This window comes from Trichosurus vulpecula, chromosome 2 (assembly GCF_011100635.1).
Source record: "Trichosurus vulpecula isolate mTriVul1 chromosome 2, mTriVul1.pri, whole genome shotgun sequence".
NCBI lineage: Eukaryota > Metazoa > Chordata > Mammalia > Diprotodontia > Phalangeridae > Trichosurus > Trichosurus vulpecula.
The window spans coordinates 328,210,685-328,224,120 of NC_050574.1; the positions used below are offsets into that span (position 1 = coordinate 328,210,685).

Here is a 13,436-nt window from a genome sequence, read left to right on the forward strand (position 1 = left end):
GAATGCCTGAGTCTGTGAATTAATTCCAGAAGACCCTGTCCAGTACTCTGGTCCTTGAGGGGTCACTGAACCCCCCTCAAACTGCATCACACCCAGCATTAGATCCTTCATGTCTAAACTGATATAGATAGGACAAATAAATGACTCTTGTTTATGAGAATATGTGGAAGAAACTCTCCACACAGCCTTGCTTTAAAGTATCAGGATCAACCTCAGATTGCAAGAAATTTATTGCCAGTATCTGACTTAAAACTAAGAAATTAACCATCTACAGAGCCACAGCTCAAAAGAAAAAAAAAATCAGAAATAAACTAATGCCCAGAGGAGTTCATGTAAGGTTAGTACTTTAGATTTAGGTGCTTAGAATCTGATCACAAGGCAGTAAAAAAAATTTCAAAAGTATTTCCTGTGCTCAAAATGACAGGTCAACAACATTGAGATTGTATTGTACACAGCATGCAGGGTCGAAGTCTGAGTATTCCTTAATTCAGCAGCCTCAGGTTGCCATCTCATTCAGCTTGTGCTGCCCCTTTTAGCCGGAGAGCACAGTATAAGAAGCAGGTAGCAATAAATAGAGGAATCCAGAGCAAATTACACGTTGTGAACATTTTTGTATCCGGTTAAAATGAACCTCAAAGACATTGAAAGGAAAGAAAAGCAGGGCAAGGTGTCCTGAAAGGACAATATGGTGCCCTTCTCCAGTGGCGGGAAGACCACCGGATCTAAGGTCAGAGCTCAGAGGATCTGTGTTGACTTTGGGTAAATCACATCGCCTCCCTACCCAGCCTCAGTTTCCTCATCTTTAAAATGAATCAGGCCGCAGTAAGGCAGTGAAGGTGCTTTGAGGCCCTCTGGTGCTTTTCTTTCTCTGTGTGTTCTGTTGGTATGTTATCCTTTCCAAGGAGGTATGAAGGGGTATGGAAGGAAACAAGCATGTATTAAGTATCTATTATACGCCAAGCATTATACTAAATGCTTTACAAATATCATTTGATGCTGCAACCCAGAGAGGTAAATACGATTCAATGAGACTGCCATTTTACATTTGAGGAAATTGAGGCAGAGGTTAAATGACTTGCTCAGGGTCACACAGCTAGTAAGTGTCAAGGCCATATTTAAAATCAAGTCTTCTTGACTCCAGGCCCAGTGCTCTATCCACTGTACCACCTATGGGGGGAGGGGTGCACTTCGGGGAAGAGGGGTTGCTTTAAGCTTTTTGTTTCCCGGACTAGTAGGTCCTTTGCCTGCTGGGCAGATTTACTTAGAGCAATAGATTTGTTCTAGTATGATTTGAGTGCCTTCGGACTCAAGGAAAGCAATATTTGATAGGTATCTTTAACCCTACTTCCTTTCTTCAAGATATGGCCAGTTAGAGTCTAGGAACCTGGTAACGGTGACCCAAATATTTGTGAACTAGTTTATCACATATCGTAATTAACATTTTTTCCCATTCCCCAGCCAAAAACAAAAACAAAAAACCCAGAAAAAAATCCCCCACCATTCTAGCAGCTCGAGTCATGGATAGCCTTTGCTCAATCAAATCTTTGTTGCTCCCCTCCTCCCTGCTGGCTCCCACAACCTGATACCAGCCAAAGCATCTCCCCACCCTACCCCCATCACCATGTGCCTTGGCACAGCTGCTTGGGGGCATGGCAAACACAAAGGCAGCCCAAACCATCGGTGTTTAAATATTCAGACTCTCCCACATCAATGTACTGAATTTTCAAGTCATCTGTTCTCCCAGAGCTAACCATCTTGATCTGCTTGATTAGAAGATTGGGTTCCAACGAGATGATCACAACTAACCAGTTATTTAAAGCTGACAGTTAATTCTAGCACCAGCAACTGCCACCTCATTCGCCTCACTGCAGACAATTTTCAGTGAACAAGTACAGTAGGGGGTTTTTAGATCTATTTTTAACAATCATTTTTTTAAAATTTTGAGTTCCAAATTTTCTCCCTCCCTCCTGCCCTTCCCCCACTCATTAAGAAGATAAGCAATACATCAATTATACATGTGAAGTCATGCACCACATTTCCTTATTAGCCATGTTGCAAAAAAGAAAAAAACCATCCAGTAAAAAAGTATGCCTCAATCTGCACTCCGTTCATCACTTCTCTCTCTGGAGGTAGACAGCATTTTTCATCATGGGTCCTTCGGATTTGGATTATTGTATTTGATCAGAGTATCGAAGTCTTTCACATCTGATCATCGTTACGATTTTGTTGTTACTGTATACAACGGTAAACAAAGTATTTTGAGAAGGAAGGCATCCCTGACACTGACCCCCTGCCACCCTGTTAGTAACCTCTCCTTGATTAGTGCAAGCTTTTCTCCTGCCTCAACCACACCACATCTTTTGTTCTATAGAAAAAGTAGAGGACCCCTTTGATCCGTGGAATCACTGATTTTCTCATCACTAGAGGGAGACATTTTCCCCATAGGTTCCTTACCCTGTTTAGGTTGGCAGAACCTGAACATCCTTTGAGATTTTCTTTTTTTCTCAGAAAAGAATGCCTCTGGCCCACATTTTTTTCTATCTCCATTTCTTGTGTTTCTGTCCTCTAATTCTGTTTTGGATAAACTGACCCCCCCCCGCAAAAAAAAAGCAGTTTGCATCCCCCACATGCAGAATGTAATCAGATATTGAAGGGAGTCAGCTACTTTATATATTTGTTATTAGTGTATTAGGGGAACTGCAGCCATTCTGTTAATAAGGGTCTTCTCATTTTAAATTAAACGCAAACTCATTTTTATAGTAACAAGGAAATGGAAACAAAATAAATGCCCATCAATGGGAGACTGGCTAAATAAATTCAATGTTCGTAACACATGAAGGCAATAAAATATTACTGTGTGAGTCAGTCCAAATGCCTTAACCTAGGATTTTACATCTCTAAAATCTGGTCTTTACTTATCCAAACAAATTTCCTTCTCTTCCCCTACATGGTCTCTCAGCTATAGTCAAATATCTGCTTATTACTCTCTCAGTATACACTGCCAACTTTATTCCTTCTGTTTAGAATTCCATCTCCATCCTCTCTCTAAGTCTTCTGTCAAGTTCCCACGTGTCCTTGGGCATGTTAGAATGAGGAAATTAGAAAAGATGGTCTTGATAAGCTTCCTTCCTTTTCTAAGTTATGGTCCTATAATCTTACTCTTCCTACAAGGCCTAAATCAAGTTGCACTTCTTTTGTAAGACATCAGTCACCCCAGCCTCCAGCCCCTACCCGAGGACTCTACTTTGTATTCCCATGATACTTACTGTACCTTCCACTAACTTAGAATGTTACTTTGCCTAAGGGGTCCATGGACCGGTACATAGCAGCATGAAAGTGAGTCATAGGATGCTAGCTACCTCTACTCTACCCTTTCAGTGCCGCTGAATGCCTTTCTGAGGCTTATTAAAGCTTAAAAGTAATTTGCATCAAACTAGCTCTAACTGCCTGGGTAAGGAAGTAAAATGAATTTATGAACCCCAACCTCAATATCAAAACAACATGGTATACTTCCTGTTGAAAAGGGTGCAAGTAAGGTTAGAAAAAAAATTTTTTTTGACCTGAGAGATCTTTTTTGTATACTGGCCGGATGAATATAGACCTAAGTAAGAAAAGAGCTAAAACTGTATTATTAGTCCTAATATATGCATAGGGAAATACACGGCCACCAAAGTTGTTTTCTAGTATTGTGGAAGATGTCCTGTGTTAAGGTCCAGGCAAAAGAAGGATTTACTACTGATGGTGGGAAGCACACTGTAAGAAAAAAAGGATTGTTCTGCTTCCACAGCAAATAGTGAAGAAATCAGCCAAGGGATTGTGATATATATAATATATATATTTATTAAAAAAAATTAACTGTTTCCACACAGGGGGAGGGAAGTGGGTTTTCTTCTCAGAGGACTAGTCTCTTTTTGCAAAAACAATTCTCAGAAAGGGGGAAAACCAGTTTCAACTGGGTGTGTAATAAAAAGTAGGGCAAAGGGTAAGCTAGACCTAAAGTACGCATGCTTAATCACCTCATGAATACTAACTGACATACCCTGCATAAAATTATCTCTCCATTTTCTGTACATGTGACACATGAAGTGGATGAGGTCACATGATAAAGAGTAGTATGTAGTGGGAGTGGAAGGAGGAGTGTAACCCAGAAGGATTGGGACCAATCTATATAATCTATATACAGATCTATATAAGCTGCCTCTGCTTCTGTATCGGGGTGCTTGTGCATCTCGGAACAGGGCGCCCACTTCTCAAGAATCATAATAAAGCTTTTCTTCTCTCCCTCCTGTGTAAAATTTTGTTTTTGAACATTTCTAACAACACCTACTGGAAAATGACACTTATTAGTTAATACTGGATCATATCAATGACATTTATGTACTGCTTTAAAATTTTCAGAGCATTTTCTTGGCAACCTCTCACTTGAGAGAATTGTTGGAATTGGGTGAACCACACTGACTCCATCTTGTGACTCAATTCTGGATCTAGCTCAATTCCCTTTCTATTCAGTTATGGGTCTAGTCCAATTTCTGTCTTGTGAGAAAACTTTATTCAATTGTGGGAAGTATGAGAAAATTTATTGCATTGTTTGAACCTGGCCCTCTGTGGCTGGGAAGCTGGATCACTTCTACCTGTTTAATTAGAGACCCTTAACTAAGGACCTAGATTATGCTGATCAGAAACCCAATCAGATCTGAAGATTGATGCAAGTTTTCTCACAATTATGTATCTCATGTAACCCACATGTCTTATCTGAAAACTGGCCCCATACTGGTCAATCAGTTACCGTTTCCTTGTTCCTTTGATTGAATGCAGACATGGGCAGGGGAATGGGACATCTCTTTTTCTGATTCAGGGAATTGCACCTTTTTCTTCTCCCCCTCCGAACTTAGAAAGCCTCTAATCATCTTTCTAATTAGAAATCAGATAAGCTAATCTTGTATCCTGGTTTATATCCTGTTAATTATATCCTGTGTTATCCCTGTTTTCTTTTAATGCATGAAAATCTATCTCTCCCTTAATTTGGTGTCCAATGACAAGCCAAGGAAGCCTAGTATTAATTTGTTATGCAATTGGCACGCATTGCTTGCTAAATTGATATGCTCAGAAGCTCAAACCTTTGTTTCCTTGGTTATTTTAAATTACACCTGTCACATACTCATTCAGTCACTCCACAGGAATCTGATAGGCACTTAAAGATCATCTTCCTTAGCAAAAACCTATTATACAAAAGAGATTAGATTAACAGCTCATACTGGATGATTTTAATTCAATTTTATCCAATAAGCATTTATTAAGTGTCTATGTGCCATGCACTATGGCCCTACAAAGATGAAGACTAAAATAATCCCTGTCCTAAAGGACCTTATACTTACCAGGAGAATACAACATGAAAACAGATAAGAAAATACAAAACAGTTTGAGAAAGGGGTCACTGACAAATGCAGAATTTAGAAAAGGGCTTATATGGCTCTTTAGTTGCATCTTGAAAAGTGTAAGTGATTCCAAGAGGGAGAGAGGAAGAAAGAGAGCATTCCAGGGATGGAGGAAAGCCTATGCAAAGAGAGGTGAGAGGTAGAATGTCATGAACAGAGGACAGCAAATAACTGGAAATAGAGATTGTAGCCATATTTTGATGGGCTTTAGGTGACTAAAAGTTTGTCTTTTATCCTGGAAGCAAAGGGGAAACACTAAAGTTTCTTGTGAAGGGCAGTGACACGGCCAGACTTGTACTTTAGGAATGTCAATTTGGTAACTATGAGGAGGAAGGATTGGAGAGGGAAAAGACTAGAGGCAGTGTGCAAGCTACTGCAGTAATCCAGGTGAGGGGGCAAGGGCCTGAACTGGGGTAGAGACCATGTGAGTGGAGAGAAAGGGATAGATGGCTGTTACCTGCATCATGGTATACAGCTGGATGGGCTACCTGTTAGATTAGTCTATCAACATGTGCATCTTGGTCAGTTCAATTCAACAAACGTGTCAGTAAGTCAATATAACATTTATTAAACATCTATGTGAATTACAGATACTGGGGGCAGGGAGAGATGGGATACCTCCTTTTCTGATTTCAGGGAATCACACCTGTTTGCTCTCCCCCTCTGATCTTTTCTTCTAATAAGAAATCAGATGACCTAATCTTGTATCCTGGTTTATATCCTGTTAATTATTTTCATTTAATGCATAAAAATCTGGCTCACCCTGTGTTCTGGTCCAGAGCCAAGGTGAGAAGGCTTGGTCTTGATTTGTTATGCTGTGCTAAGCTTTAAGGTCTTAGGTGTCTATTCTGTGCCAGGTGTTGTGTTAGGTGCTAAGACTACAAAGATGAAAAACAACCCATTCCCTGTCCTCAGAAAGCTAACAATCTACTATGGGGAATATGACACATACATAAATAAATAAATGGAACATAAGAATGTAATAGGAGCAGAAGAGAAATGTAAAGTGCTTTGGGTGGCTCAGAGAAAGCTTCATGGAGAAGCTGGCACCTAAATTGGCACTTGAAGGAGGAGAATAACACTAAGAGCTGACATAGGGTTTTCAAAGCCCTTTAAATACGTTAGTTTTATGTTAAGCGTTTCAATGGGTTGGGGTAACGATAGAATGTGTTCTAGCCATGAGGGATGCTCTACACAAATGATAGAGGCTGAGTGGTACAGGATGAGATCAGGGAAAAGCCAGGAATCTAGTCTGGTGAGAACACAGAGTACATCAAAAAGGCGAATGTAAGAAAAGAGCTGCAGATGGAGAGTGAGCGGCACGCAGAATTGAGTGGGAGGAGAAAATCCGGCTGAATTATATTTGAGAAATTTCCTAATGTTTTCAATGATTGCCAAATGCTTTCTGTGTCAAAAGCCCATTTTTTTCCACAACAACTAATAGTCTTCCAATAATATTATATGGCTGAGAATTAGGGAATGTCACAGTCTTAGAAGAATTAAAATTACAGATAACTCAAAGAATAATGGCAGGACTGACAGTGCACATAATCAAGTTGCAGCATGTTAACTACAATGATTTGCTTGCTAGAATTGGTGTAAAAGACAGCAAGGATCAGCCTGATAGGAGGTAGCATTTAAATAAAACTTTAAGGATTGAAAAGCACTCGGCATATAGCATCTCATTTTGTCCTCACAATAATCCTGGGAGATGAGTACCATTCTGATGCCCAGATGAGAAAACTGAGACTTGCTGCTATTTGTCCTTTGTTCTCAAAGAGAACCACGGTATTCCCTGAGGAAATGATGACATGACTTTCAGTTGACTTAGATTTGAGTGAGGGAGGGCTGTGCAAGGTCACCAGCCTCACTTTATCCTCCAGAGCCATCTGGGTCCAGTGACCAGATATTCACCAGGATGACTAGAGATGGCCCAGGATGCAATGGGGGACCCTGGCCTTTTCAAGCTAAGGTCTTCAACATGTCTCAGTTTGACTGAGGCAGTGCCCATTCAATGATTAAGGCTTAATAAAAAATGAGGCAAAGAATGGCCTCTTTAAAAAAAAAATAGATCTAGGAGGGCAAGACCCTCAGGGTTTCCGGCCAAAACAGAAACAATTGTTATTTACATTCATTCTGAGCTAATCAGGGCCCAAACAGTGACCAAGTAGGGCTTGGTCTGGGACCAGAGTGATTTGGGGTTAAGGCTGATCTTTAAGAGAAAAAACCAAAACAAAGAAAAAAAAAAGTTTCAGAGATTAAAATTTACATTCCCTTTGGGTAGAGCACCAGGGTAGGTAAGGAGTGTGATACCCAGTGTGGAGAGAGAAGAAAGAGAAGGAAAAGAGAGAAGAAAGAGGAGAGAGACAGAGACAGAGGAAGAAAGAAGAAAGGAGAGAGGGAGAGGGGGAGAGAGAGAGAGAGAGAGAGAGAGAGAGAAAGACAAAGAAAGTTGCGTTGCCCAACTGGAAGTTCTCTACTCACAGAGGTTACTGTTTGTACAGATGAGAAAAGTGAGGCAGAAAGCAGTTAAGTGACTTGCCCTGGGCCACAGAACTATCATATGACATTAAGCAGGCCTGGAGTCAAAAAGATCTGAATTCAAATTCTGCCTTGAATACTTACTAGTTGTGTCACTCTGGGCAAATCCCTTCACCTCTCTGTGCCACAGTTTCTGCATCTGTAAAATGGGGATAATGGTACTTTCCATCTCACAGTATTGTTGTGAGGATCAAATGAGTGAAAGTGCTCTGTAAACCTTAACATGTTATATAGATGCTAGCGATCATGATGATGATGATGGTAACTAGGAAAAAAGGGGCCAGCAATGTAACAAGCATAAAAGAATAGCCTCAAAGAGCAAAAGGAAAGCCTCCGTGATTTGAGGTTGATCCTTTAAGGAGGCTTTTCCTTTTAGGGGCTATATCATTAAGGCAGAATTCATGACTTCAAAGATAACCGTGAATATGCCTGAATGGTCCAGAATCGCAGGATATAAGGAATTCTCTAAGTAGAAGGCAGAGGAGTTAAAGCATTTATTGATACTCAAAAGTAAGAGACCCACGGACCAGTGTTCCCAATTTGACATCCTGGCAAGAACCTCCCAAAACCAGTATGCCCATCTCACAATAGTGACCAAGAGGCCACAGAAAAACATGATGGCAGCAAGCCAAGCCATCCTGGTGCTTTCCCCCAGTGCCAGGGCCCTCCAGCAAGAAGACCACCCACTGGCCTCAAGCCCCTGCTCAGCCCTCTGCAGTCTCCATGAGGGTCCTTCCTGCTTTTTTTTGTAGTGCCTGCCACCATCGCTGCCGATTCCACCGCAATCTCCAAGCTGTGTTCCAGCTAGCTGACTGCCTCCTCTCTCCTTCATCTCTCAACTGCTCTCACCAACTGCCTCTTAGCTCTGCTCCAACCCTTCAGCAAGCTCCTCCCACCACAGGCTTCATGTCATCACATGGACCAGAACTCAGGTGCCTACCATTGGCTGCAGTCCTAGCCACTCCCCCCAGGACCCTGAGAGCCCTGCCCCTGAAGCCCACTCAAATGGGTGGGGAAGATCTTCCCATTCACTGATTGCCTGTACAGGGGGAAACATGATGAAGCATTGCAAAGACCAGAGGTTTTGGAAGGAGTACCCAAACTGATGAAATCCAGGACCCATCAAAGTCTGTGTGTATCCTGTGTTTTCAATTATATTGTAAAAAAAAAATTATATTGTGAGCCCCATGAAGATAAGCACCACCTCACCTTTGTCACTTACGTACAGTCCACTGCCCAGGACACAAAAGGCACAAATAAATATTTGTTGATGACAGCCATACCCTTTATGCATACTTTACAAAGGGCCTGGGATACTCTTAAAATCCAATGCTTTGTAAATATACAACTCGTGAAGGTGTTAAAATTTCAGAGTACTTCATATTCATTCCAGGTTCACCTCTCCTTTTTATGTGGGGCAATACATAATTTTGTGTGCATGTATGTATTTGCAGACACATATATTACCACAACTATACCCAACTGTGAATAATATATTAGTGTATTAAGACTGATTATGCTAATCAAGGCAAATATTGTGGTGTGTTCCTAGGCATCTGTGTTTGTGTATGCTGTTCTTTAAAACTATATTTAGGTGTCCTAGCTATTAAAAGCTTTCAGTGCTGAGTGACCTCAGGGTGAATTTATATCCTATACTCATGCTGTTGCTCACTATTCCTGGAGAGGAAGACTGAACTCAAATCTATATTTGTGTCTTAATATTTATCATCTTTTTTTTCCCATGAAGATGACCAATGAGGCTACATCCCTGCATCCTCTGAAAGAAGCAATGAAAAGGTCACTAAGAACTAGTGGGGGTTGGGTTGGGGTGGGTGTGGGGTGGGGAGGAAGAAGCATGGCTCAGCTTTTCTGCGAAGGTGGAGAGTGAGGGTAAAAATGTAAGAGTCAGTGAAACTGCTTGAAGCTTTGAGTCTGCTAATTAGATTTCTCTTCTTGTTAAAGTGGAATGCAGACTAGAAGGTGTAAATCTCCTAGGGTGGGAAGAGAAAAAAAAATTCTACTTTAGCATCCGAGAGAAAGAGAGAGAGAGAGAGAGAGAGAGAGAGAGAGAGAGAGAGAGAGAGAGAATCAATTCTAATTCCTTTACGAAGGGCAAGATATGGGGTTTTCAGCACATAATCATGAATAACTCATTCTGTGCTGCACCTGTTTCTTTTTCCCCCTCTTTTTTGTTACTCTTGTCAAATGTAATGTATACAATTTATTTAACTTAGCATTTCATATGCACACCTTTTGGTATTTCAAGTTATTTGGACAGAACCAGGAGCAGTGAATGGAAGCTGAAAAGTGGTAAATTTAAGCTAGATATAAGGAAAACTTTCCTAATGATCAGAACTGTCCAAAAGTGGAGTGGCTTGTGCTGAGAGGTGGTGTATCTCTCCTTCTCTGAGGTCATTAAGCAGAAGATAGACAACCACTCATAGGGATTTTATTGTAAAAATCCCTTTTGTATAAATTGCCTCTGTGGTTCCTTCCAATTCTCAAATCCTTTGATTCTGAATCATATGAGCTCAAGAAGTTGCAACTCTGGGAAATGAAGTGATCATCATAGAGGAGCTATTTGATGCTGTTGAAGTGGACCCATTTTCAGAGAAAGAAGTACAAAGGATTGAACACTACCTTAGGGGAACATATACATTGAGGAGTAAAGAAGAGGACTCAATAAAGGAGACAAAGAAGGGGAGGACAAAAACATAAGAAAGATGGGAGAGCATAATATCATAGAAGCTAATAGGAAAGAGACTTTCAATAGTGGCTTTTTAAAATACAGATTATTAAGGAAAGCACAACAATTAGTAAAGATATGAAAAGGAGAAGTAGAATTCTTATTGGAGAGAGAAATTTGGCATTAAAAGGAATTAGAGAAAATAGGGATATAAATAGATGAACCATCAGAATTAAGTGAAGGTTTTTTTTCAAGATAGGGAAGACTTACTTGTGTTTGAGGATTTCTGGGTAAGTTATTCTTGGTTGTAAGCCTTTATTTTTTGCCTTTTGAAATACTGTATTCCAAGCTCTCTTTTCTTTTAACATTGTAGCTGACAGGTCTTGTGTGATCCTGTCTGTGGGCCCTTGGTATTGAACTCTTTCATTCTGATTGCTTGAATATTTTTTTCTTTGACCTGGAAGCTCTGAATTTTGGCTATGACATTCTTTGACATTTTCATTTTGGGGTTTCTTTCAAGAAGTGTTCAGTGGCTTCCTTCTACTTTCACTTTACACATTGCAGCTTAGAATTTATGAGCTCAAAAGATCACCCAGTTTTAGCCTCCTTGGTAATTGGGAAGATAGGTGTATACTACCACACCTTTTTTTCTTTTTAAAAAAAATTGTTTATTTGTTTTTAATTTTCAACATTCATTTCCATAAGCTTTTGAATTTTCCAGTTTCTTCCCTTCCTTCCCCTCCCCAATCCCCAAGACAGCATACAATCTGATATAGGCTTTATGTATACATTCATACTAAACATATTTTCACATTAGTCATGTTGTAAAGAAGTATTAGAACCAATGGGAGGAACCACAAGAAAGAAGAAACAAAACAAAACAACAAAAGAAAAAAAAGAGAGCAAATAGTATGTTTCCATCTGCATTCAGATTCCATAGTTCTTTCTCTGGATATGGACAGCATTCTTCATCATAAGTCTTTTGGAGTTGTCTTAGATCCTTGCATTGCTGAGAAGTGCTAAGTCTATAGAAGTCAGTCATCGTACAGTGTGGCTGTTACTTTGTACAATGTTCTCCTGGTTCTGCTCACTTCACTCAGCATCAGTTCATGTAAGTCTTTTCAGGTTTTTCTGAAATACACCTGCTCATCATTTCTTATACCACAATAGTATTCCATCACATTCATAGACCACAACTTGTTCAGCCATTCCCCAGTTGATGGGTGTCCCCTCAATTTCTAATTATTGGCCACCACAAAAAGAGCTGTTATAAATATTTTTGTACATAAATATTTCCCATTTTTATGATCTCTTTGAGATATAGACCTAGCAGTGGTATTGCTGGGTCAAAAAGTATGCATAGTTTTATAGCCCTTTGTGCATAGTTCCAAATTGCTCTCCAGAATGGTTGGATCAGTGCATAACTCCACCAACAATGCATTAGAGTTCCAATTTTCCTACATCTCCAACATTTATCATTTTCCTATTTTGTCATGTTAGCCAATCTGATAGGTGTCATGTGGTACCTCAGAGTTGTTTTGATTTGCATTTGTCTAATCAATTGCACTATCACACTTGACTAATCCTTTTTTTTCCCTATTCTTTAGGGTACAGAAAAAACTTCAGACTTTGGAGACACAGTTTGAAGAACTGGACTCTGCCATGGAAAATCTGACTCAAAAGTTTGAATTTCACAGAAAGACTCTGGAAAGCCAGGCAGTCCAAGATGAGATGTGGACAGCAGTTCTGGAGATCAAGTAAGATCAAGCAAAAGAGGAAAAATGCATACCTTTGTGGCTTAGGAGGTGTTTTTTTTTTTATTTTAATGGTCATCCAATTCTGCATCTCCCAATGCTGTTCCAATGATGGACTATGAAAGAATCATTTTCCTAGATGCAATGAGAGCTAAGTAACAACTCATTACAATACAGGTGCTTCTTTTTAAAATTTTTTCTTGGGGGGGGGGGGAAGGCAGGGCAATTGGGGTCAAGCAAAGTGTGTTGAATATCCGAGGCTGGATTTGAACTCAGATCCTCCTGACTCCAGGACTGGTGCTCTACTCACTATGCCACCTAGCTGCCCCTAGGTGCTTAAGTACATTTTCCAGAAAAAAAAACCAAACATGTGATTTACTTGTCAGGTCTGTCATTTTAAACTGACCTATCTTAATGGAAATTAATCTCACATCTGCAGAACGTAGTTCTGTTTCTCAAGGACTTTTCCCAACTTTTTTACAGGTTCACTTCTTTGGAATTAAATATATTCTACAGCTATATCATTGAAACACTTCACTACCTACACTCTCAGGTGCTCGAGAAACTTCCAGACCTGGAAAGAGGCCTTCCCACTTTAGCAATTGTTCTTAAGCGAAAAAACAATAACAAACGTATCAGAGTTGTATGGGAGACAGTTTTAGAGGCGTTAGGACTTCAGGAAGAAGACGTCAAAGCCTTCTGTACCTTCTTTATTGCACATAGCAGCAAAGCAGAATACTATTCAGCTAATCTGAGGCGGATGTACATCCGTGATGCCACTCCCATAATAACCAATATGGTGAAGAACCAGGTTTTGCAGAATAGTTTACTACGTGCAGTTCAGGTAATAGAGAATAAGAAAACTGTAAAAGCATAAAAAACTACATCTAAACTAATGTAAACCATCTAAATAAATCTAAACCATCTTTAACGAATTCATGTTGTGATGAGAAGTTGTAAATATTTATGTTCATATGTGCAATTCTCTAAATCTACTCATTGCAAAAGGGGCTCTTCAGT

At 40.0% G+C, this 13,436-nt stretch overlaps 1 protein-coding gene across 1 annotated transcript; it reads left to right on the top strand.

Annotated features, from left to right (window-relative positions):
* The first annotated feature begins 9,666 nt into the window (after positions 1-9,666).
* On the top strand, positions 9,667-13,313 carry SMCO1 (single-pass membrane protein with coiled-coil domains 1). The gene is made up of 3 exons (XM_036747750.1): positions 9,667-9,773; positions 12,270-12,419; positions 12,900-13,313. Exons 1-3 carry the CDS (start codon positions 9,718-9,720, stop codon positions 13,291-13,293), a joined length of 600 nt encoding a protein of 199 aa, XP_036603645.1. The 5' UTR covers positions 9,667-9,717; the 3' UTR covers positions 13,294-13,313.
* The last annotated feature ends 123 nt before the right edge of the window (positions 13,314-13,436 follow it).

Excerpts from the sequence above, each read along its gene's own strand:
- SMCO1 (XM_036747750.1), top strand. The coding sequence starts at position 9,718 with ATGAAGATGACCAATGAGGCTACATCCCTGCATCCTCTGAAAGAAGCA. Across the intron at positions 9,774-12,269 it reads CTGAAAGAAGCAATGAAAAG|GGTACAGAAAAAACTTCAGA; the intron begins GTCACTAAGAAC and ends CCTATTCTTTAG. Across the intron at positions 12,420-12,899 it reads ACAGCAGTTCTGGAGATCAA|GTTCACTTCTTTGGAATTAA; the intron begins GTAAGATCAAGC and ends ACTTTTTTACAG.